Source organism: Malaclemys terrapin, chromosome 2 (assembly GCF_027887155.1).
Source record: "Malaclemys terrapin pileata isolate rMalTer1 chromosome 2, rMalTer1.hap1, whole genome shotgun sequence".
Classification (NCBI taxonomy): domain Eukaryota; kingdom Metazoa; phylum Chordata; order Testudines; family Emydidae; genus Malaclemys; species Malaclemys terrapin.
In genome coordinates this window covers 54,024,428-54,046,257 of record NC_071506.1, presented here as the reverse complement: position 1 = coordinate 54,046,257, position 21,830 = coordinate 54,024,428, and the positions used below count along the sequence as shown (strand labels likewise).

Below are 21,830 nucleotides of genomic sequence, written 5' to 3'. Positions count from 1 at the left end.
ATGTTAACTGGTCACTAAGTTAGCTCTTCTCTGTGCTTATCCACAGAAGAACAAGGTGAAGATACAGAAGGGTCTGCTAAAAGTACATCAGTGGCTGTTGCTGATGATAAAGACACAAGTGAGAGAGACACTAGTGAAGGCAAAAAAGCTAGTAAAGACTCTGGTAAGATGCTAGAATTTTGTCCTCCCCTTCCCCCCCCCTTTTATCCTATTAAATGCTCTTTCATTTTAAACTGTCTGGACATTCCCACTACTATTCATTGCATGTGCATTTTGCATGTGATTTCTATCAGTAGCCTCCCATTGACCTATTTTTAATCATAACCATCTGACAGGATAGATGCGGATAAGTTGAAGAATATTACAGGACGACCAGTGAGATTATTTTTTAATCAAATCAGTTTGTGTGCTTGTAATTTTTTAAGCGCCTTTCATTAATCTTAGCTGTACTTGTGATTCCTCTGATGGCATATTAATTTTTCATAAGCATAGGATTAGATACCACTTGAATTCTTTTCTCTCTGCAATCAAATTTGGTCCCTCTTGTAACCCTAAGAATGTAGGGGGGGTTATTATTATTATTATTATTGTTGAAGTTGGGTTTTTGTTTTCATTCTTGCTGTCTGACCACTTACAGTCAAGAATCTGCCCTCTTCCTGGGCATTTATTTGAGGCATTTAGAGAAAAAAAAAAACCCAAATCCAGCAAAAAAGATTACAGATGATTCAGCCTAAGAAAGAGGAAATATCATTGAAAATGGATTATAAGTTAGGTAATTTTGATCTCCTGGAATAGACGAAGCCCAGTAATGAAAGCTACTGTCTTTGAAAACAAAACCCCTATGTCATGACATTTACTTGTGCATAAACAAACCCAAGGCCAGCATCTGGTGTAGATACCCAAGGCTTTTTCTGTATTTGATTTGGCAAATATGTGACTTCATCCATGTTTTTTATGTATGAGATGGAAATCTATGGTCGCAATGAATATTACATTGGCTACTTTTGCTGCACGCTATACCTAGTTACATTATGTTGGATTCATTGAAGCAGAAGAAATGCTGAAACAGGTTGAAGCCTATTAGTTTCAGGTATTCATATATCTTTTCCCTGTATCCCAATGACAGCAGCATATAGAGGAGCTTGTATTCTCCATAACGACATTTAGTTGTACAGAAAATATCATTTTACATGCACATTTACTTAAACCTGAATTAGCCCATATTTGTAATTCACTCTACATGTTAAAAAATTTGGATTTATTCAAAATATTTATTGATGGCCCTTTCTATATCAAATTAATTCAGAAGACTGCTTTAGGGATTAAAGCTTAGTTTAAGTTTTCTTGTTGACATGTTGAGGTCAATATCTGTTACAGTTTAGACCTCAGCTGCACTTCAGTTGTTTTATTTTTGAGATCAAGAGACTGCAAAAAGGCTGCTGATGACAAAGATGATGTTGAAGAAGAAACTATGTTGTGGTTTAAAATATATATCCCCCTTGGCTGGCTCTTTGACTTGGAAAGAGCTGTCTGCAGCACAGTAAAGCCATGCTCCTAAGCTGACCTGGGTCTTTTCCGCGTTGTCTAATCAGTGGGTCATCCTGGAAATGCTTCAAGGGAAAGGAGACAGCCACATGAAGCATACATTTCCTATCATTCGCTCTACTAGGGGGCACTGGAATCCACTTCAGAGGACTTATCTGCCCACTCTTTGTAAAGCAAACTCATTCATACTTGTGGAGGAAGGTATTAAAGGTCCAACGGCGAAAATGGACTCTGGAAGAAATAGTGTGGGGGAATTCTCAAGATTCCACTAGGATTAGTCTGTCATAAGAGCCAACTTTAATTGGGCAAACCTATGCCCAGATGCCTGCTGGGTGCAGTACAACAAAAATGGCATAATTGTGGTGCGTCCCAGCGTCAGTAATTACAAAGGTATCTCTGCAGTAAGAGCAGTATAAAAACAAATGTCCTCATGCTTTTCAGCGACCACAGAAAACAATTTATACTGTAAACTCTTAAACTGACCTTTTAAAAACTTTTGTTTAATTTTCTAAATTAATTCTGCTTATGTAGCACTCATGCCAGGGTCTTAATTCTCAACTCAGCTGACAAGTATTTCTAATGACTGAATAACTGCTTATATATAATTGAATGTTAATTTGGGCTTTCTCATGAATTGAGTGTTGAAAGTCTTGCCAAGAGAAATCTCAAGAAAACCAATAAATTAATCACAATCTTAACAAGTTAGACAGGAAAGCGGTGTGACCCCTCTTTAGCATGGAATCTATTAGAGGAGAAAGGATTAACATGTTATTTAGTAACAGTGTGTTTGTGTAAGATGTTGTGCTGTATTGCTTACCTTATCTCAAGGACTGGAGCTTTCAGAATGAGACTTGGCAATATGAAAGTGATATTTGTTGAATATTCATTCAGAACAGAAAAGCCTACTAATGCCTCATTTATATTGTCATTTAAATCTAGTGCCACTTTAGATTAATTATAATCCAAATTACAGCTCTATGCAATGCAAGAATTAATATGGAATTTATCCAGATTAATACATTTGCATTGAAAATATAATATGTCTCTGCCATGGCTAAGGGGAGCACTTTTTAATAAGGTAGTAAACATGAGGAAGGATGGAAATTAACCTTCATTATTGCAGTGAAAATTACTCTTTCATTCTACTCTAATTAGAATGCTGTACCGGTAATTTTAATTTTAGAATTATTTTGAAGTTGAGTAACATCATCTGATATATCACAAGTCTTAAGTTATGCAATCTTTATGAAATACATTGATTCATAAATAACAAACCAGTATTTTTGTTCATAGGTTTTTCAGAATTTTATTTCGTTAGGACACATGTTTTATTAGGCTTTCCCCACTTGTTATTAACATAAACCTTTTTATGACCCTTGTTTTTATTTTAGGGTTTTAGAATTATTAAGTAGGTGATTGCATTTGAATTGCAGTGAATTATGTCATTTTTGTACTAGCAATCTTATATGAATTAAATAATTCTGTAACTGACAGGTAATCATTGACTAGTCTATTTCATAGTGCTTATTTATAATTAAGCTTAGTTTTTGAGCTAAATGCATTGAAATTACATTATTCAACTAAACTAATGCTGTGTATTTTACATTATAAAATGAATTGCGGCTGTGTTTCACAGTTAACCAGAAAACAACAAATAGCACGTCACTAGAACAAAAACTGTATATTTAAAACACATTTTTTTCTAAAATTGCATATTAAGAATACAATGCTAGTGGAATATCCAACTATACAAATGATCTAAAAGTTGCATACCTCAGGACCTTTAATACTGTCCAATTGCAATTTTTTAGTAATGCCAATTCTATAAGCCCATGTCTTTGCTCTGTCACTCCACAGGGAACTTGTCAAAATAGTGAATTCACTGGTGAAAGTACATAGTATATATCAGATGTTAGGGCGCTTCACTGGTATCAGTTGAACTAAAAGGAGCTGAATCTCTAGTGCTTTGCCCTTTGTGCAGTCATTTATACTTGTGAAAAGTGGGTGCATAGTATAAAACACTACTAATTTAACCTGGTAGTGTTTGCCACTCACTCTGCACAGGTGCAAATGACTACACAAGGAGCAAAGCACTGGAGAATCAGGCCCTAGGTTTCTAATGCTTACCATAAAAATTTGAGACTGTTATTTTACTTGATGCCAGATGTAACTTTGGTCATTTAAAAAGCAACAACGTTTATGGTTGAATGAATCCAGATTCCCCCCCCCACCCTACCCCCAATTGCCTTGGTTAGCTTTAACATTTTATATAATTAGCATAGTAAACATAGTAAAGGGACTGTTCTTTGTTATGTATTTATTACCCCAAAATGCAGTGTTTTATAAGGATTGGTTTACATTAAACACAAAAGAAAATTTACAAAACCAATACTTGTAACTATAGAAACAAGAAATATGAGTTTTATGATTGTTATTGGTCCCTTGAAATAGTTATCATATCCAGTGGTAGAAAATCTTGCATAATGTAAACACACTATGCATTCTCTCTCTGTTGCTCACAGCTAAATTCCACCAACAGTTCGTACCAATATTAATCCACTTGCACCAATATAACTGGAAGCAGAGTTTGCCCACAAAATTCCTGTAACAAAGTGCAACATGAATATAACATGATATGGAGAAAATATGCCTTTTATTTATTTATTTATTTGGGGATAAATAAATCCTCAGCAGGTGTAAATCAGCCATGCCGTATAGTAATACCAATCTAAACCAGCTGAGAATCTGTCCATTATCTTTAAAATGGGACATTTTAAAGTGACATATGATGTAGATAAGAGACAGTAGTCAACTGTTAGACATTTTTGACAGTTGGAAATGAAGAGAGGTTAATAATTTGAACCTATCTTTCTAAGACTTGAAGAGTAACCTTTCTCTGTTAATAGAGTGTGTCACTTTTTTATTTCCCATAATTCTCATATTTAAGGTATTTAAATAATAATGCTGTACTCCCACATATATTCTGATAGTCTAGGGAGTATCGAAAACTAAACTGAGTAATATAATGATGGCTTATGTTGTTGTCATGTACATTATGCCTTTAGGCATCAAAGACCCAATCCTGCAGCCCTTAATCAAGCAAAACTCTTAAACCCAGCTCTTTAAAGTATATAGGCCTTGCTGCGCTCAGCATTGCAATGCCTAACTGATTTAGGAGGCAAAATCTCATTTTCAAAAGGGATTTAGGCCCTTAGGAACCTAAATTCCATTGACCATCAATACGATATTGGCTCCTCAATGCCTAAATACCTTTTGAAAATGAAACTTGGCCTCCTAAATCAGTTAGGCATTTCAATGCTGAGCACAGCAATGCCTACATACCTTTAAACAGCTGGGCCTTACTGACTAGCCTAAGTAAGGCCTAGAGGATTAGTGAACAGTGTGGAAATTTGATGGAGTTCCAGAAACTAAGCTTGTTGACCAATTAGTCATTAAAGGTAGGAAAATATTTCAGGAATAAACTTAAATTTTACCAGCAATGTGTCGGAATTACTAGTCTAAATTACATGAAACTAAGTAATTACACTAGGAAACAAATATAAATGTAATGTGTGGGGAAGTGACCATTACTGTATATGTAATAAAATATATTTGTGTGTTTAAAAAAATGCCCTAAGGAAAATACCTCTGTATGATTCAGTATTCGACTATTTATTATTGTTTTCAGGGTCTGTTTGTTTTTTTTCTGTTTACCTTGAAAGCTGTCCTTTTATTTTACTTTTCCCCCCTAATGTTGCCTTGTTTATATCAAATATTATATTGCCTATGTAATGAGAGAAAAAAGTTCTTGTTTTTTTCCAGAGAAAAATACAAGCATTTTCTTTGTTCATCTTTACCTTGTTTCCATAACATCCATGATCTTATTTTTAAATTAAAACTAGGTTATTGTGCAATGAGGTGCAATTTGTTCATTTATATGAACCTTATGTGGATTGAAAAAAAATCAAGATAAATCTTCATGCACAGCATACAATCAGATTACCCCTGGACTATATATTTACGTTGGGTCTGATAGCAATCAATGGTTTAGCTTCATTGCATTTCAAGATGTATTTGCACCCAGTTGTCCAGTGATAGTGTCCTCACCCTGGAAATAATTTAGTTGCAAATTGACTGGAAGATGGTGAAAATTGAAAGTTAAAATTAGAAATACTCATAATAAACAGCAGAAAAAAGGTCAGATGATGCCGCACTATGATGAGATTGGAATGGTTGGTAAATGAGGTTTTGTGTTTGTCGTGAGATGTATGTGACATGCCTACCCAATGCTGTTGTAATATCCAGCCTAGCAAAAGAGATTATCTGGCAAATTGATGCTGGAAAGAATTTTCTGATGGACTGGGAAATTAGAATTGCACTCGTTTCTTTGATGTGTGCACGACTGGGCCACGTTATACAGCTAGTTCAGGCATAATATTAAATATAGTATTTAATACTTAGTAGTAGAACTATCTATAGAAAATAATTATATTCTTGGTTTTGATTACAATACCACATTATAGAACTTCATAATGTAAACCTTTAAAGCAACACAAAATGACTGATTTTTTGCATATAATTAGTATTTAGTTAGCTCAAATCCTGTTTTCCACAATGTGTGCATGGAGTTGTAGGTTTTGGGAGGTGTCTGGAGTTGAGGTTTTTTTGTTTATGGTTTTGGGGGTTTTTTGTATTTTTTAGAGGCTCACTATATTTAGTTTCAGGACTATAACCAAGCAGGGCTTATCAAAGCAGCACAATAATTTCACTGCCCAAACATTTTAGAAATGGTAGAAGGTAATTAAATGTTAGAAAATTAACTATTTTGGAAAACAAGGATTTCTGAGTGAAAGTTGATTTGATTTAATGTAATAGAGAAATTCAGACTGAGATGCTGAAGAGAGCATGTTATTGATTAATCTTTCAAGGCAACCAAAGGTTATCTAAACAAGAGAGAAGAGTCCATTTTAAAATTTATTTCTAGAATCTGCATCAAGGATAAAAGCGTGTTTTCACTTATGTATTTGCTAGGTTTCAAATTGTTTTATTTAAATGCATTTTTCTTTGATATTTAGCATAACCATGTGGGAGATTATAAGGCATCATAATCACAGCTCTTTGTATAGCATAACACTTCTAAGTTTAAAACATGTTTTTTAAACATTATGTTTTTGGAACAGGAATAATCACACCAGAGAAGGAGCCAAAAGTGAACACTGCGGTAGGGACACAACAGCTACTTCAGGCAAAAGAAGAGGATGGTGCATCTAAAAAATCAAAACCTCTTGAGGACAATAAATTTGGACATGAACAGGTAAAAGAAAATGAAACAATTCCATTGCCTCATAGAACTCTCTCAGGTAGCTCAAAAGTACGGTAAAACAGAGATGATATGCTATTGAAATAGCAATGCTATCGAGTTATTCAAAACACACTAATACGCTGCATCTTCATTTGCTGTTTTTCAGTTCTATCAATGTCCTTATTGTAACTACAGTAGTAGGGACCCAAATCGTATCCAGATGCATGTCCTGTCACAGCATTCAATGCAGCCCGTTATCTGCTGTCCCCTCTGCCAGGATGTCCTCAGCAACAAAATGCATCTCCAACTTCATTTGACCCATTTGCACAGTGTGTCTCCTGACTGTGTGGAGAAACTGCTTATGACCGTAAGTATTCAAAATACTGATACACATTTGACAGGAACATACTCAGACATGTAGACAATGAATTTGTTGTGACCTAGTATTCTGGTAGCCAGAGCTGGGGACCTAGAGTCAGGATTTTTGGATTCTGTTCCTAGCTCTGTGGCGTGAAGAAAAGCTCTGTGTAAACTCAAGAGCATGTCTCTCTTGCCAAAAGAAGTTGGTCCGATAAAAGATATTACCTCACCCACCTTGTAATTTATCAGTAATTTATGTCCCTAGGGCAAGACACTGAAGCTAGATTTTCAAAGATGCTGAGACCCTGGAGTTTACATTTAAGTCAAATTTGAAAAATCAGGCCACTCACCTTTCTCTGCCTCAGTGCACATCTCTAAATTGGGTGTAATCATCCCACAAGGGCATTGTGAACATTAACTTATTGATTGTTTGTAAATTAGTAGGAGTTCACTGGGCAAAAAGTACTACTGCAAAGTATTACTTTTATCAGTGTTAATTGGTATTGTGAGATTTTCTGAACATATTTCATAACATATAATATTCAAATGAATTCCTTAAGTTCAACTAGAAATATAAAAACAACATATACCATGATATACCAGGTCATTTTGGCACGTGTTATATGATATTAATAGTTGTTGGATCACAGCTTTAACCAGAAAACAACCGTCCCCAGTTCTTTTGTCTGCTCTGGCCGTTTTTTGCCTCTTCTATGAGGAAAGCTGCTCTAAAGCCCACAGATTCAGCCCCCTGAGGATTCCTCTTTCCACCAAGGCATTTCTTCACCCATAGAGCTAGTGTGGCAGCTTTACACAACCCTGCTCCTGATTCCTATGTGTGACCAGGGGGAAGGAGGCCTGGATGGAGAGCTCTGAGCCCTCTCTACATAGTACTAGGAGCTCAGCTCATCACCAGCTAGCCCTGGTTCTGTACTAAGTACAGTTCTGCCAAACCAGAATATTTGGCCCATCACATAGGAAATACTATATAGGTTGGAAATGTAACTTTTGCATTTCTTAAATTTTTGTTTTATTTAATTTTGTGAATTTTAATTAGGCCAACTACATTGCTGTGTTTTTTAGCATTTAGGCTATGTGTACACTGCGTACCTTACAGTGGCACACGATACATGTGGGGAGCGGATTCCTCCCTCATCCCACAAAGTTCCAGGACCAGGTGAATAGGATGGGGAAGGAGTGAGATCCTGCCTTTGCTGTTCCCGTAGGTTGGCTGAAGACCGGTTTCTGAAAAGCTAGGTTTAGAAGTCAGTAAAACATCTGTTTACACTGTCACACTGAAACTTTATTTTTTTTAAATAGAATCTTATAATGTTCAGTGCATCAGAAGAGGCTGAAGAAACTGTGGAGCAATCCTCTACTTGCAGGATTTATTTTTTTTTCTCCATATTAATAATTTTCTCCTGTCTTGATGTTGGTATAAGTTTAGGAGGGGGGTTGTTGTGTTTCTGGGTTTGGGGAGAAAATTTTAGTGGTGGGGATGCTATTGGAAAACTTAATCTTTCTCATATACATTGTCTCAGTAACCATCTAAGAGTAACAAGTCCTGTCCATATCTGATCTCCCTGATCACAAAGGAAATGGACGTTTGCTAAAAATCTCATCTATGGGATGTTTGCAATCAGTATTTTTCATTCCACCCTCACCTCACCACAACCAAAGGCATTAGTTTTCTGAGCGGACTCTGCCCATGCTAAATTTAAAATTTCAGATTTGAATCCCATTGGTTTATTTTTAATGTGGTTAGAATTATTTTTCTCAGTGGGAAATGTATATATTCTTTTCATTCTCATGTATCACAGTAATGACTCAAAAGATTTTTGGGCAAAAGTTCCAAGCGCTTCGTTCTTGAGCAGACAGCAAACAGAAAATTCAGCTCCGATCTGTGTATTTATCTGGCCCTTATTCCCATAGTGTCAGAGCACCTCACAGTCTTTGATGTATGGGGTTAGGTGCTGTAATCCCATGAGAAACTGAGGCATGGAGAGACTGTCACTTGCCCAAGGTCACAGGCCTGTAATCCAGGACTGAATCAAGCCCTTGGGTTTTGCTGTGTGACAAGCTTTGAACCATGTGTGATGCACTGATAAACAGTGTGTTTTCTTCTTTGAATATAATATTGTGCCCTTGTTTTTTAAAGGTTCCTGTACCAGATATGATGATGCCCAATAGTATGCTATTACCCGCAGCTCCTTCAGAGAAATCCGAGCGTGACACACCTGCTACCATTACAGCAGAAGGATCTGGGAAATATTCAGGTATGCAAACAAAAGACCAGACAGGGAGAATCTAAATGAGTGATTCTTGGAGCAAACCACTTGATTCTTCCTTGGTACACTACTAGTTTTTTGGTTACAAACATTAATAAGAGGTAACTGGAGAAAAATAGTAAGATGTCATCTAGGGCATGATTTTCAAAGATGGGCCTCTATAAATGCCACAGCTCAGCAATGAACTTAGCTCTTTGCACAGACACATATCTAGTTGGATGCACGTTGCCCATGTCATTGTACAAATACTTGACTTGAGCTAGTATACACCTGTGGTCATTTTTATGTAGAAATTAGGCATGCAGCTGTATGTGGCCATTTTGAAAATAAGCCCCTTGCTGTTTTAAAAATATATAGGACATGATCTAAAAGATAATGAGCCATCTGTCACTTGCACTAGAGCCAATGGAATGTCAGATGAATGGGTCCTTAGGATCAAGCCCATATTTCAATTTTCACTCCAGACACTTTCCCCCCTGTGCTAATAGGCTGTCTGCTCCAAGCCCCCGCTCAGTCTTTTCACCTAATCCCTCCCCCCTTAATACCTTCTTCTCTCCATGCCCTGTCCCTCTCAGCATCCCTTCTATCTGCTTTCTCCTCCCCTCCATCTCTATGTTTAGCTAACTGAACCCATCCTAAGAATTAACAAAAAATATTGTGGCACTAACATTCTGTTTGTCACCATCACACTGATCACTCTGCTTGTATGTTTGTCCCTTTTCCCTACTCTTTATCTCTCTCTTTTATTTGTTTGTTAACAATTTGGGGCAGGGACTATCTATGTTTGTACCTTGCACAGTCGGAGACCATTTTTGGTTGGTCCTTAGGCACTACTGTGATAAGTGTGATAAATAATAATATTGCCTATGCTCAAATGTTACATGTCTAAAAGATATTTCTTTGTCTTCCTTAATCAGGTGACAGTCTGATGGATGAGAAAAATACTCCTGGGCTTGATGAAGCAAAAACTGGAATGGAAATTAAGACTGAGGAACAGAAGCCACCTAAGGAATGTACTGAAATGCCAGAATGGAATAAGAGCAGCAGTAAGGATACAAAGATCACCGAATCACTGCCGGATCAATTGAACGAACAGCAGAAGAAGCAGCAACTATCTGTTTCTGATCGCCATGTCTATAAATATCGTTGTAACCATTGTAGCTTGGCTTTTAAGACTATGCAGAAGCTTCAGATACATTCCCAGTATCATGCTATTCGGGCTGCTACCATGTGTAGCCTTTGTCAACGTAGCTTCCGTACATTCCAGGCTTTAAAAAAACACTTGGAAGCAGGCCACCCTGAACTCAATGAAGCTGAAATTCAGCAGCTGTATGCATCATTACCTGTAAATGGTGAACTCTGGGCAGAAAGTGAAAGTATGGCACAAGATGATCATGCACTAGAACAGGAAATAGAACGAGATTATGAGATGGACCAGGAAGGTAAAGCAAGTCCTGTAGGAAGTGATAGTAGCTCTATTCCAGATGACATAGGCTCAGAACCAAAGCGGACCTTACCTTTTAGAAAAGGGCCAAATTTTACTATGGAAAAATTTCTAGATCCATCTCGCCCATATAAATGTACAGTGTGTAAAGAATCTTTCACTCAAAAGAACATTCTCTTGGTCCATTATAATTCAGTGTCTCATTTACATAAACTCAAAAAGGTTTTGCAGGAAGCATCAAGTCCTGTCCCTCAAGAAAGCAACAGCAGCACTGATAACAAACCCTACAAATGCAGCATTTGTAATGTTGCATATAGCCAAAGTTCTACGTTGGAAATCCATATGAGATCTGTGCTTCATCAGACTAAGGCAAGGGCTGCAAAATTAGAACCAAGTGGTAATATAACTAGTGGAAATAGTGTAGCAGGGAATGTTAATAGCCCTAGCCAAGGGATGCTAGATTCTATGAGCTTACCAGCAGTTAACAGCAAAGATACCCACTTAGATGCCAAAGAATTAAATAAAAAGCAAGCTTCTGAATTAATTTCTGCTCAGCCTACACATCATCCATCCCAGTCACCAGCACAACTTCAAATGCAATTACAACATGAACTGCAACAGCAAGCTGCATTCTTTCAGCCCCAGTTTCTAAACCCTGCATTTTTGCCTCACTTTCCCATGACACCAGAAGCATTGCTGCAATTTCAACAGCCTCAATTCCTTTTTCCATTCTACATACCTGGGACAGAATTTAGCCTGAGCCCAGACCTGTGTTTGCCTAGTTCTGCCACATTTGGTATGCCTGGAATGGCAGGGATGGCAGGATCACTGCTGGAAGATTTAAAGCAGCAGATACAAACTCAACACCATGTTGGACAAACGCAACTACAAATCTTACAGCAACAAGCACAACAGTATCAATCAACACAACCCCAAATTCAGTCACAAAAACAGCATCAGCAAAGTAGCAAACTAATGAAACAGGAGCAAAATAGTCTAGTAAGTGCAGACTGCCAGCTGATAAAGGATATGCCATCATATAAAGAATCAGAAGAGATTTCTGAGAAACAAGAAAAGCCAAAGCAAGAACTGACAAATGAAAGTGAAGGACTAAAGGAGAACAAAGATATGAAGAAGCAGAAATCCTCAGAACCAACCATTCCACCACCTAGAATAGCTTCTGGGGCTAGAGGAAACGCAGCCAAAGCTTTGCTGGAGAATTTTGGCTTTGAGCTAGTTATTCAGTATAATGAAAACAGACAAAAAGTACAGAAAAAAAGTAAGACCAGTGAAGGTGAAAACACTGACAAACTGGAATGTGGAACATGTAGTAAACTATTTTCTAACATTCTTATTTTGAAGAGTCATCAAGAGCACGTGCACGGTCAGTTTTTTCCTTATGGAGCACTAGAGAAATTTGCCCGTCAATACAGGGAGGCTTATGACAAGCTTTACCCAATTTCACCATCCTCTCCAGAAACACCGCCACCACCACCACCTCCCCCGCCTCCTCCCCCGCCCCTGCCTCCAACTCCTTCACAGCCTTCTTCGGCCAGCTGTGGAAAAATTCAAAATACAACTCCCACTCCTTTGCAAGCTCCTCCACCTACCCCACCACCGCCGCCTCCACCTCCGCCACCCCCTCCGCCCCCTCCGCCACCATCTTCAGCTCCACCTCAGGTCCAGCTGCCTGTTTCATTAGATCTTCCGCTTTTCCCTCCAATTATGATGCAGCCAGTGCAACATCCTGCGTTGCCTCCTCAGCTTGCCCTCCAACTACCACCCATGGATACTTTGTCTGCAGATCTTACTCAGCTTTGTCAGCAGCAGCTAGGATTAGATCCCAACTTCCTACGACATTCTCAGTTCAAGCGTCCACGTACAAGAATCACAGATGATCAGTTAAAAATCTTGCGGGCTTATTTTGATATTAACAATTCTCCAAGTGAAGAACAGATTCAAGAAATGGCTGAGAAATCTGGCCTTTCCCAAAAAGTTATCAAACACTGGTTTCGTAATACACTTTTTAAGGAACGACAAAGAAATAAAGATTCCCCATACAACTTTAGTAATCCTCCCATAACTGTCTTGGAAGATATCAGAATTGATCCTCAACCCACTTCTTTAGAGCATTACAAATCTGATGCATCTTTCAGCAAGAGATCATCTAGAACAAGGTTTACTGACTACCAGCTTAGGGTCTTACAAGATTTTTTTGACACAAATGCTTATCCAAAGGATGATGAAATTGAACAACTTTCAACTGTACTTAACCTACCTACTCGAGTTATTGTTGTATGGTTCCAAAATGCACGACAGAAAGCTCGCAAAAGTTATGAAAATCAAGCAGAAACTAAAGATAATGAAAAAAGGGAACTCACTAATGAGCGCTATATTCGAACTAGCAACATGCAATATCAATGTAAAAAGTGCAACGTAGTTTTTCCCAGAATTTTTGATTTGATTACACACCAGAAAAAACAGTGTTACAAAGATGAAGATGATGATGCTCAAGATGAAAGCCAAACAGAAGATTCCATGGATGCCACAGATCAAATGCTATATAAAAGTTTCACAGTTTCTGGCCAAACAGACTCATCAAAAAGTACAACGGCAACAGCAGCAAGCTCTGGTTCTGGTTCTAGTACTCCTTTATTGCCATCACCCAGACCAGAGCCTGAGAAGAGTTCTCCTAAACCTGAGGCAACAGAAAAGCCAAAGCAAAATGACATCACCCCTAAGCAAATTGATACCACCTCACAAGTCACCAAACCAGTACAGTCTGCACCAATAACTTCCTCTGATCCACAGCCCTCAGTCTCTCAGCCACAACAGCAAAAACAACCACAGATGGTAGGACGACCTCCTTCTGCATCACAAACCACACCAGTTCCTTCCAGTCCTATGTCAATTTCAGTGACTTCTCTACAGAACAGTCTACCTCCTCAGTTACTACAATACCAATGTGACCAGTGTACAGTTGCCTTTCCAACTCTAGAACTTTGGCAAGAGCACCAGCACATGCATTTCCTAGCAGCCCAAAACCAATTTCTTCACTCTCAGTTTTTAGAAAGACCCATGGATATGCCCTATATGATATTTGACCCCAATAATCCTCTGATGACTGGACAATTGCTTAATAGTTCTCTTGCTCAGATGCCCCAGCAGACAAGCTCATCACATACATCCCACCCTGCTACAGTTTCTGGCTCACTTAAACGAAAACTGGATGATAAAGAAGATAATAATTGTAGTGAAAAGGAGGGAGGAAACAGTGGTGAAGACCAACATCGTGATAAGCGCTTGAGAACTACCATTACTCCAGAGCAGCTGGAAATACTCTATGAAAAATACCTATTAGATTCTAATCCTACCAGAAAGATGCTAGATCATATTGCACGTGAAGTGGGACTTAAAAAGAGAGTAGTACAAGTCTGGTTTCAGAACACACGAGCCCGAGAAAGAAAAGGACAGTTCCGTGCAGTAGGTCCAGCCCAGTCACATAAAAGATGTCCTTTTTGTCGAGCACTGTTTAAAGCAAAGTCAGCTTTGGAAAGTCACATTCGTTCTCGGCACTGGAATGAAGGAAAACAGGCAGGTTATAGTTTGCCTCCAAGTCCGTTAATATCAACTGAAGATGGAGGAGAAAGTCCACAAAAATATATATTTTTTGATTATCCGTCACTATCATTAACAAAGATTGATCTATCAAGTGAAAATGAATTAGCCTCCACAGTGTCAACCCCTGTTAGTAAAACTGCAGAGATGTCCCCAAAGAATCTTTTAAGCCCTTCTTCTTTCAAAGCGGAGTGCAGTGAGGATATAGAACATCTGAATGCCCCTCCTGCTGACTCTGGGTATGATCAAAATAAGACTGACTTTGATGAGACTTCATCAATTAATACAGCGATTAGTGATGCCACAACAGGAGATGAGGGAAACAATGAAATGGAAAACATGACTGGTAGTTCAGGGGATGTGAAACCTGTATCATCTCCCAAAGAGCCAAAAACACTTGTGAATGATTCTTTTTCAAAAACAGCAACCACACCTACAATTGAGAATTGTGATGAAAAGTTTCTCTTCTCCCTAACTAGCCCATCGGTACATTTCAGTGACAAAGATGGTGATCATGACCAAAGTTTTTACATTACTGATGATGCTGACGATAATGCCGATCGCAGTGAAACATCAAGCATTGCAGATCCAAGTTCGCCCAACCCATTTGGAGCTAACAACCCCTTTAAATCCAAAAATAGTGATCGACCAGGTCACAAACGTTTTCGAACACAAATGAGTAACCTCCAACTTAAAGTCCTCAAGGCTTGCTTTAGTGACTATCGGACTCCAACCATGCAAGAATGTGAAATGCTAGGGAATGAGATTGGTTTGCCCAAACGGGTGGTCCAGGTTTGGTTCCAGAATGCCCGGGCAAAAGAAAAGAAATTCAAAATTAACATAGGGAAGCCATTCATGATAAATCAGACTGGACCTGATGGGACAAAGCCAGAATGTTCTCTATGTGGGGTGAAGTATTCTGCACGTTTATCTATAAGAGACCATATCTTTTCCAAACAACATATTTCAAAAGTGAGAGAAACTGTAGGAAGTCAGCTAGATCGGGAGAAAGATTATTTAGCTCCCACAACTGTTAGACAGCTGATGGCACAGCAGGAATTGGATCGTATAAAGAAGGCTACAGATGTACTAGGCTTAACAGTACAGCAGCCAGGCATGATGGACAGCAGTTCACTTCATGGTATCAGTTTGCCAGCAGCTTACCCAGGACTCCCTGGCCTTCCTCCTGTTCTTCTGCCTGGAATGAATGGTCCATCCTCCTTGCCTGGATTTCCACAAAGTTCAAACAGTAAGTCAGTAAGGGGATGAATTGTTTATTTGATTAATTTTAATGATATTGTGTAGTTATCGAACACCTGTGAAGAACAGCATACTGTGCATTCATATCCTATTCCTATCACTTCTCTGTGTGAATCAAAGTACTGCTATTGACTACATTCAGCCCGTTATTGGATTGTTTCAGTAGGTAATTGGTAATATCACTGGTTCTCCCAAAACTGAAATTCAGTTGAAGAATTAAATTGAAATCCAACTTCCAGAAGTACTTTTTATTAAATTGTGTAACTATCTGTATAGTGCACTCTAGTGTGTTGTGCACTAACTGGCTCATGTGGACCCTGCTGGCATGCGGTAAAAGTTCCCTAGTGCACGTTAATGTAGTACTGTTTGAAACGGGATTACATTAATGTGCACTAGGAAACTTTTAGTACACACCAGCAGGGTCCACATGGGCCAGTTAGTGCACAACACACTAGTGCCCACTACAAATTACACTCCACTAGTGCAGACTAATACATTGTGTAGACGAGCCCTTAGGCAGCCTTGACTGCAATAACATTTTATCTAATATTATTGTTCTAGTTATTTTGAGTTGGGATTTCTTTACACAAAGTGTAGATTAACATTTTATATTTAATGGCTTGAAAAAATGAAACTGAACAAATCAGCCTATGAAACACAGAGTAGAATTTGCACCAAAACCTGCCTTAAACAACCACCCAATAGACTCATCAAAATCTGTTGCCTAATTCAGAAGGTGTTTAACTAGACGTGAAACAGATTTTTACTGGAGGCAGTTCTTATTGACTATTTCATTGAGGCCCAAATCCTGAGAGGTGCTGAGCATCTGCAACCCCCTGTGTTTTGTATGGGCGCTACACATGCTCATCATGCCATTCGGGCTTGTGTATGTAACTGAGCATCTGCTGTGATTTAGACAGAGTGCTGCGGTTGACTCTGCACATCATTTTGCTTCCATTACTCTTACTGAGAAGTGCTTACTCGTGCAGAGTTTCACTAAGGTTACAGAATTAGGCTTTCTGTATAGAAATTTGTTTAACCCTGACAGAAGGAACCTGATTTTTTTTTAAATGGTTTCCAGGGTTGTAGGCAGAGTTCACTATAGGTGCAACATTGCGGATGCAAATTCTAATTTTCAATTTCTACCTACCTGATTACACAGGCAAATCAAGTAATTAGACATCAAAATTAGTGGGTGGGGGAAGGCCCCTTCACGTAAGTGGCCCAGTGACTCCATTTGTGTTGCTTTAGGTTGTTAAATTTTGATTTATGTAAACAACTTACTTTGCCACGAGGGCTACTGATTCAATCACCAATATGGTCAGTCAGACTAGAGCTGTAGCAGTAGCTCCTGTTCTATACTGTTCTGTTTTGATTGATGATGACCATGTCATTGCTTCCCTAAGTGGTGGTCAAAGCATCTTGTTTTTCTATTCATTGGGTCAGAAGGGCTTTCCTTCCACAATGGATTCTCTGGCTGAGTGCCCTTCTGTTTTTGTCAAATAGTTATTGGCACACAGAGTGCATATAAAACAAATAGGAAGTAGTTTTGAAATACTGTAATATATTCATTTAGTCTCCTCTTAATTGTATGTAATGTATATGTCCAAAAGTGGCTAATCTCTGTTTATAGAAATCAGGGATATAATATAATTTGTCTACATAACTTCGCTAAATGGCCTTAGTCAACCTCATCTTCAAATATAGTAAACCCCAGGAAACTCACATAGCTCTCCAAATTATTCCCTTATTAATGTACAGACGAAATGTTTGGTAATACAGACCAGCTGGTCTATGATAATTGAATTATCAGATTGTCTAATTTCCACACTACATCTTTTATTTGAGATACATTTAAATCATTAATACAGTAACATACTCAGTGAATCACCAATTGAGATGGATTCTCAGCCCCTTTCATCTCACATCTTTTTGGGTTAATCGGTTCATTATGGTCTAACTCCACGGTGTAAATTGGCTAATAGAGTTTTGTCATTAGGTTTTTCTTCAACCATATGTTAAGTAGCCCCTGCATCCCTTTTTTGTTGCCCAGTAAATATGTGCATAGATAAATCTTCATTCCCTAATGGTACATAATAGAGTAGTAGTCACAGTGAAAATAAAAATAGATTAGTTTAATCATTCATTACTGAAAAGTACTCATTATCCTTAAAAGTTCTCTAATATGTGTTCAACACTGCTATTCTCCACACCTAATTAACCCACTTTTAACATTTCCTCTGCTGTGCTTTGGGTGACAGTTCACATCCATATTTGATGCCGGGAAAAGTTTAAGCATAACCTTCTTGGAGTCTGCCTCTGAGCAGACTCTTCACTGCTTCTAACTCTTCATCTTCTAACTTTTTCTGCATTCACAGCCATCAGAATACCACTTCTGCCTTACTAACTGTGTGAGGGATTTCCTGAAGTCTGCTCCCAAGGGATTACCAACCTGTTCCTCAATTATTGTACATGCTCTGAATTTCAGATTTTATTATTTTTTGCTTGTGTGTCATTTCCTCTTCCTGGTCTCGATCTGCTAACACATACACACAAGCTGTCCCATTGATTTAATGGGATTGCTTATGTGAATAGTTGCTCACATGCATAAATGTTTATGGGGTTGACACATATTTTCAGCAGCAAAGGCCAGTCTGTTTTGTGATCTTAAAGGGATAATGTCAACATAAAAAAATGCACATTTTTATAGAATGTCATTGCTGTTATTACTAAGACACTACATTAGTGAAACTATAATAATTAAAATGGAATTTTCCTTTTGTCTTCATTTGTCTATCACTTTTTTCATTGTACTCATTCTGGAAAGTGAAACTAACCTGATCAGCTTCACTTGGCTTATAATCAATTTCACTTTCAGGTTCTTGTGCCCAACACTGTTTTATTTGGGTTTCAAAACTGCATGGAAGTTATTAACTTCCCTCAAAATGCTTTTAAATAAATTTTTAAACATGCAACATTTCCTGTACCATCAGGCAGGGAAAAATAATATTTTCCTAAATTATGGAACATCTAAATTTTGAGCCTAAACTACTTGAAATTGGTCCTATTAATTTCATTAAACACAGTGCTGTAACTGGACCTTTACTGGCAAAGATTACTTCACTTGGAAGAATATATTAACTCCCTTTCTGGATAGACAGATCAAGCAAATTTAGACATATTCAGGTGTATCTGGGCACAGTTATTTTCTCAGTGTCAGAAAGATTGTCTGGTTCTATGATATTATTCCCAGAAAACATCTCCCCGTAGGATGAACTTCTTGAAATGAGAAATACCATCTTATGATTGATCTATTAAATTAAATACACCACCTTAGAGACATTAAATGCTGTATAATTTTTCAGCATTATTATTATGATTGTTCAGCGTATATATGGTCACTTTCAGGAGGTTCCACTTCCTAGGGTATACTTCAAGTCTGGCTTATTTCCACTCTTCAACCTCACTCCTATTTTACAGTATGCTGCAGATGGAAGAGCTTTCTGCTGGGAAGTTTCATTTATAGTTTTTCATCCTCTGCTAACAAACTTAATATTCTCTGTTCTTCTTAATTTGTGTTTTTCCCCTATCAGAACACTCGTGCTTCAACGTGCTTCTACAATGAATACTGGATCTTCAAGTCATGATCATTAGAGTCTGAGCTCATCACTTAAGACTGAGGCTGTCTTTAAGATTCACAGCATGCTTTTTCCAAGAATGTGCACATCACTGGGTAATGTGCACTTCAGTCATTTCTGAAGTCTTATCAAGAGAGAAATACGATTTAGCAGCCCTTATTTTTCTCATGACTAGGGCCCTAAATCATGTTCTCTATTCTTCTTTGAACCCTTGTTTCCTTTTTCATTTATCTTGTTTGTGTTTATCTGTCTCAGATTCCTCTGAAAGAGAGCTCAAGTTTGCCATAAAACCACTTAAAACAGCCTCTTAAAAGAGACACTTAGCAGAGATAAAACATTTCTTTATAATTAGTGAATTTTCCAGTCTGTTTCCTTCATGTCACTTATGGGAGAATGAGATTCATCAGGACTTCTGTACTGAGTTTTAGGTACCCTCAATCCACACTTCCCTGTAACAAACCCATTACTCCTATTCTTTGCTGCAATGTTCTCAGATGTTTAGTTGATTTTTGTACATTTCAACTAAATTCCAAAGAATATAATGGGAAAATAAAATAGGTGGATGGGTGAGGTAGCCAGCATCATTGTGAGTATATTGAGGGCAAGAGGATGAGTGGGGCTGAAAGAGAAGAGGAAGGCAAAGGAATTGTAAAAACCCTCAATAGCTATTGAGCCCAAAGTAGTATGATTCAAAAACAGAAGACAAAGCTGGGGTAACAATTCACATTGATAACATCATCCATGCCTTTTTCCTGTAGGGTGGTTGCCATCAAATAAATTTTCAACAGACACTACAAAGCTTCCACAGTTCTTTCCTACTGAAAGTATAGGGTGAAGCAACAGTATCAGATACCAATGTACGGTAACTGCAGCAATTACTGACTCTTTAATGATGACCATTGTGACTTGTTTCCCTATACTATCTAATCCCTGCTAACAATACATTTTAACTCCTTAGCGTTGCCCTCACCATTAAATAGCAGTAATGATATTGTGGCTACCATTAAATGGTCTCTTTGTTAAATCTGATAATCATCCCCCCTGAATTCTAATTCCTTTATTCCTAAGTAATGCTAAGCACCTGGATATTGATGATTTAAACTTCATTCTTGCCCACTAGATTAGTGCTTCCATGTAGCTAATACCCATCTAACCTCCATTATAGAGCCGGCAATATTGTTCTCTTATCCATGCACGCATAGGCTTTTCCTGGGGGCTGCTTTACTCCTACTGTCCTTTTGAACATTAGGCTTTCTGTGTGCTCATTTCTCTACCAAGTTTATTTGTCTCTGAAAACAGACTTGGCCACAATGTACAGCCTCTTACAATTCCCTTTTCTATCCTGTGCCATCATTTAGTTTCCTGGCCAACTATACCTCTTTAAATTGCTTTAAAATAGACTGTTACCAGCCACTTACACTATATTTGGTACTTGAAACATAGCAAAGATTTCTTCCATTAATATATGAGAGACACTTGTACCATGCATGCATCCTCCAAACAAAACCAACGCACACTTAGGTTTCCTTCTCTAATGAGTTGGAAATCATGCCTGCATGTTTCAAGTAAACTGAGAACAACAGCATTCCTGTGTAGATGTACTTTAATACTAATACACTTATCTCCCAGCAAATGCTGTGTTGACTGGATTGTCATGATGGTAGAGAATAGCTTTGCCTGTACACTCAAAAATGAAAAAGTGAACTGTGCTGTGTCCTAATAATGAATAGCATTGCTTTCCTTGCTATTTTTGTCAGTGTCTTGGATGGTCATTTGCCGTTGATAACAATACCTTTCTTTATTTGGTATTGTTATATTTTCTCACTTCAATTTGGGAAATTTCATTTTTTTTTGTAGTGAGCTCCATCGTTACTAGATTTCTCAGGTGAAGAACAAGCGGGTATATCATCGGTGAGGTTAAAATGAATAACAAAGTAGAGATCTGACAAAGTATCAGTTAGTGGGAACATTCGCCCTGTGCTTGGTGCTTCTTTTCTAATCCTTTGCTGTGGAGCATACTGAAGGAAATCACTTTCACCCAGGAACATTAGCATTATACCTATAAGTATGATCCTGACCCTGCCAACGGATCCATTGTTGCATTCCCACAAAAATCTATATACAAGCAAGGGTTCATGCACACAAACATGATGGCAGGATCAGGGCCATAATTTGTATGTTTTCAAGCAATATAACATTATAATGAATGAAATTTTATACAAGTAAATATACGGTTTATTAATGCAGGAGATAATTCCAGTTTTTAAACCATTAAATTAATAATGTACGGTTTCATTCTTATTGCATCAATGGTGTTTTCTTTTTTTTCAAATGATGACCTTTCCATGACCAGGATTGTATAATCAACAGTCTTT

At 37.9% G+C, this 21,830-nt stretch overlaps 1 protein-coding gene across 4 annotated transcripts in view; it reads left to right on the top strand.

The window, feature by feature from the left end:
• Positions 1 to 21,830, top strand: part of ZFHX4 (zinc finger homeobox 4) — a 177,696-nt gene that overhangs the window by 151,256 nt on the left and 4,610 nt on the right. For 3 of the 4 annotated variants that reach the window (XM_054018400.1, XM_054018398.1, XM_054018399.1), the window contains exons 5-9: positions 47 to 163; positions 6,726 to 6,859; positions 7,014 to 7,214; positions 9,366 to 9,483; positions 10,413 to 15,806. In XM_054018400.1, coding sequence (XP_053874375.1) covers positions 47 to 163; positions 6,726 to 6,859; positions 7,014 to 7,214; positions 9,366 to 9,483; positions 10,413 to 15,806 — 5,964 coding nt within the window. The remainder of the gene's footprint in view (positions 1 to 46; positions 164 to 6,725; positions 6,860 to 7,013; positions 7,215 to 9,365; positions 9,484 to 10,412; positions 15,807 to 21,830) is intronic. The other variant, XM_054018401.1, reaches the window with a different exon arrangement.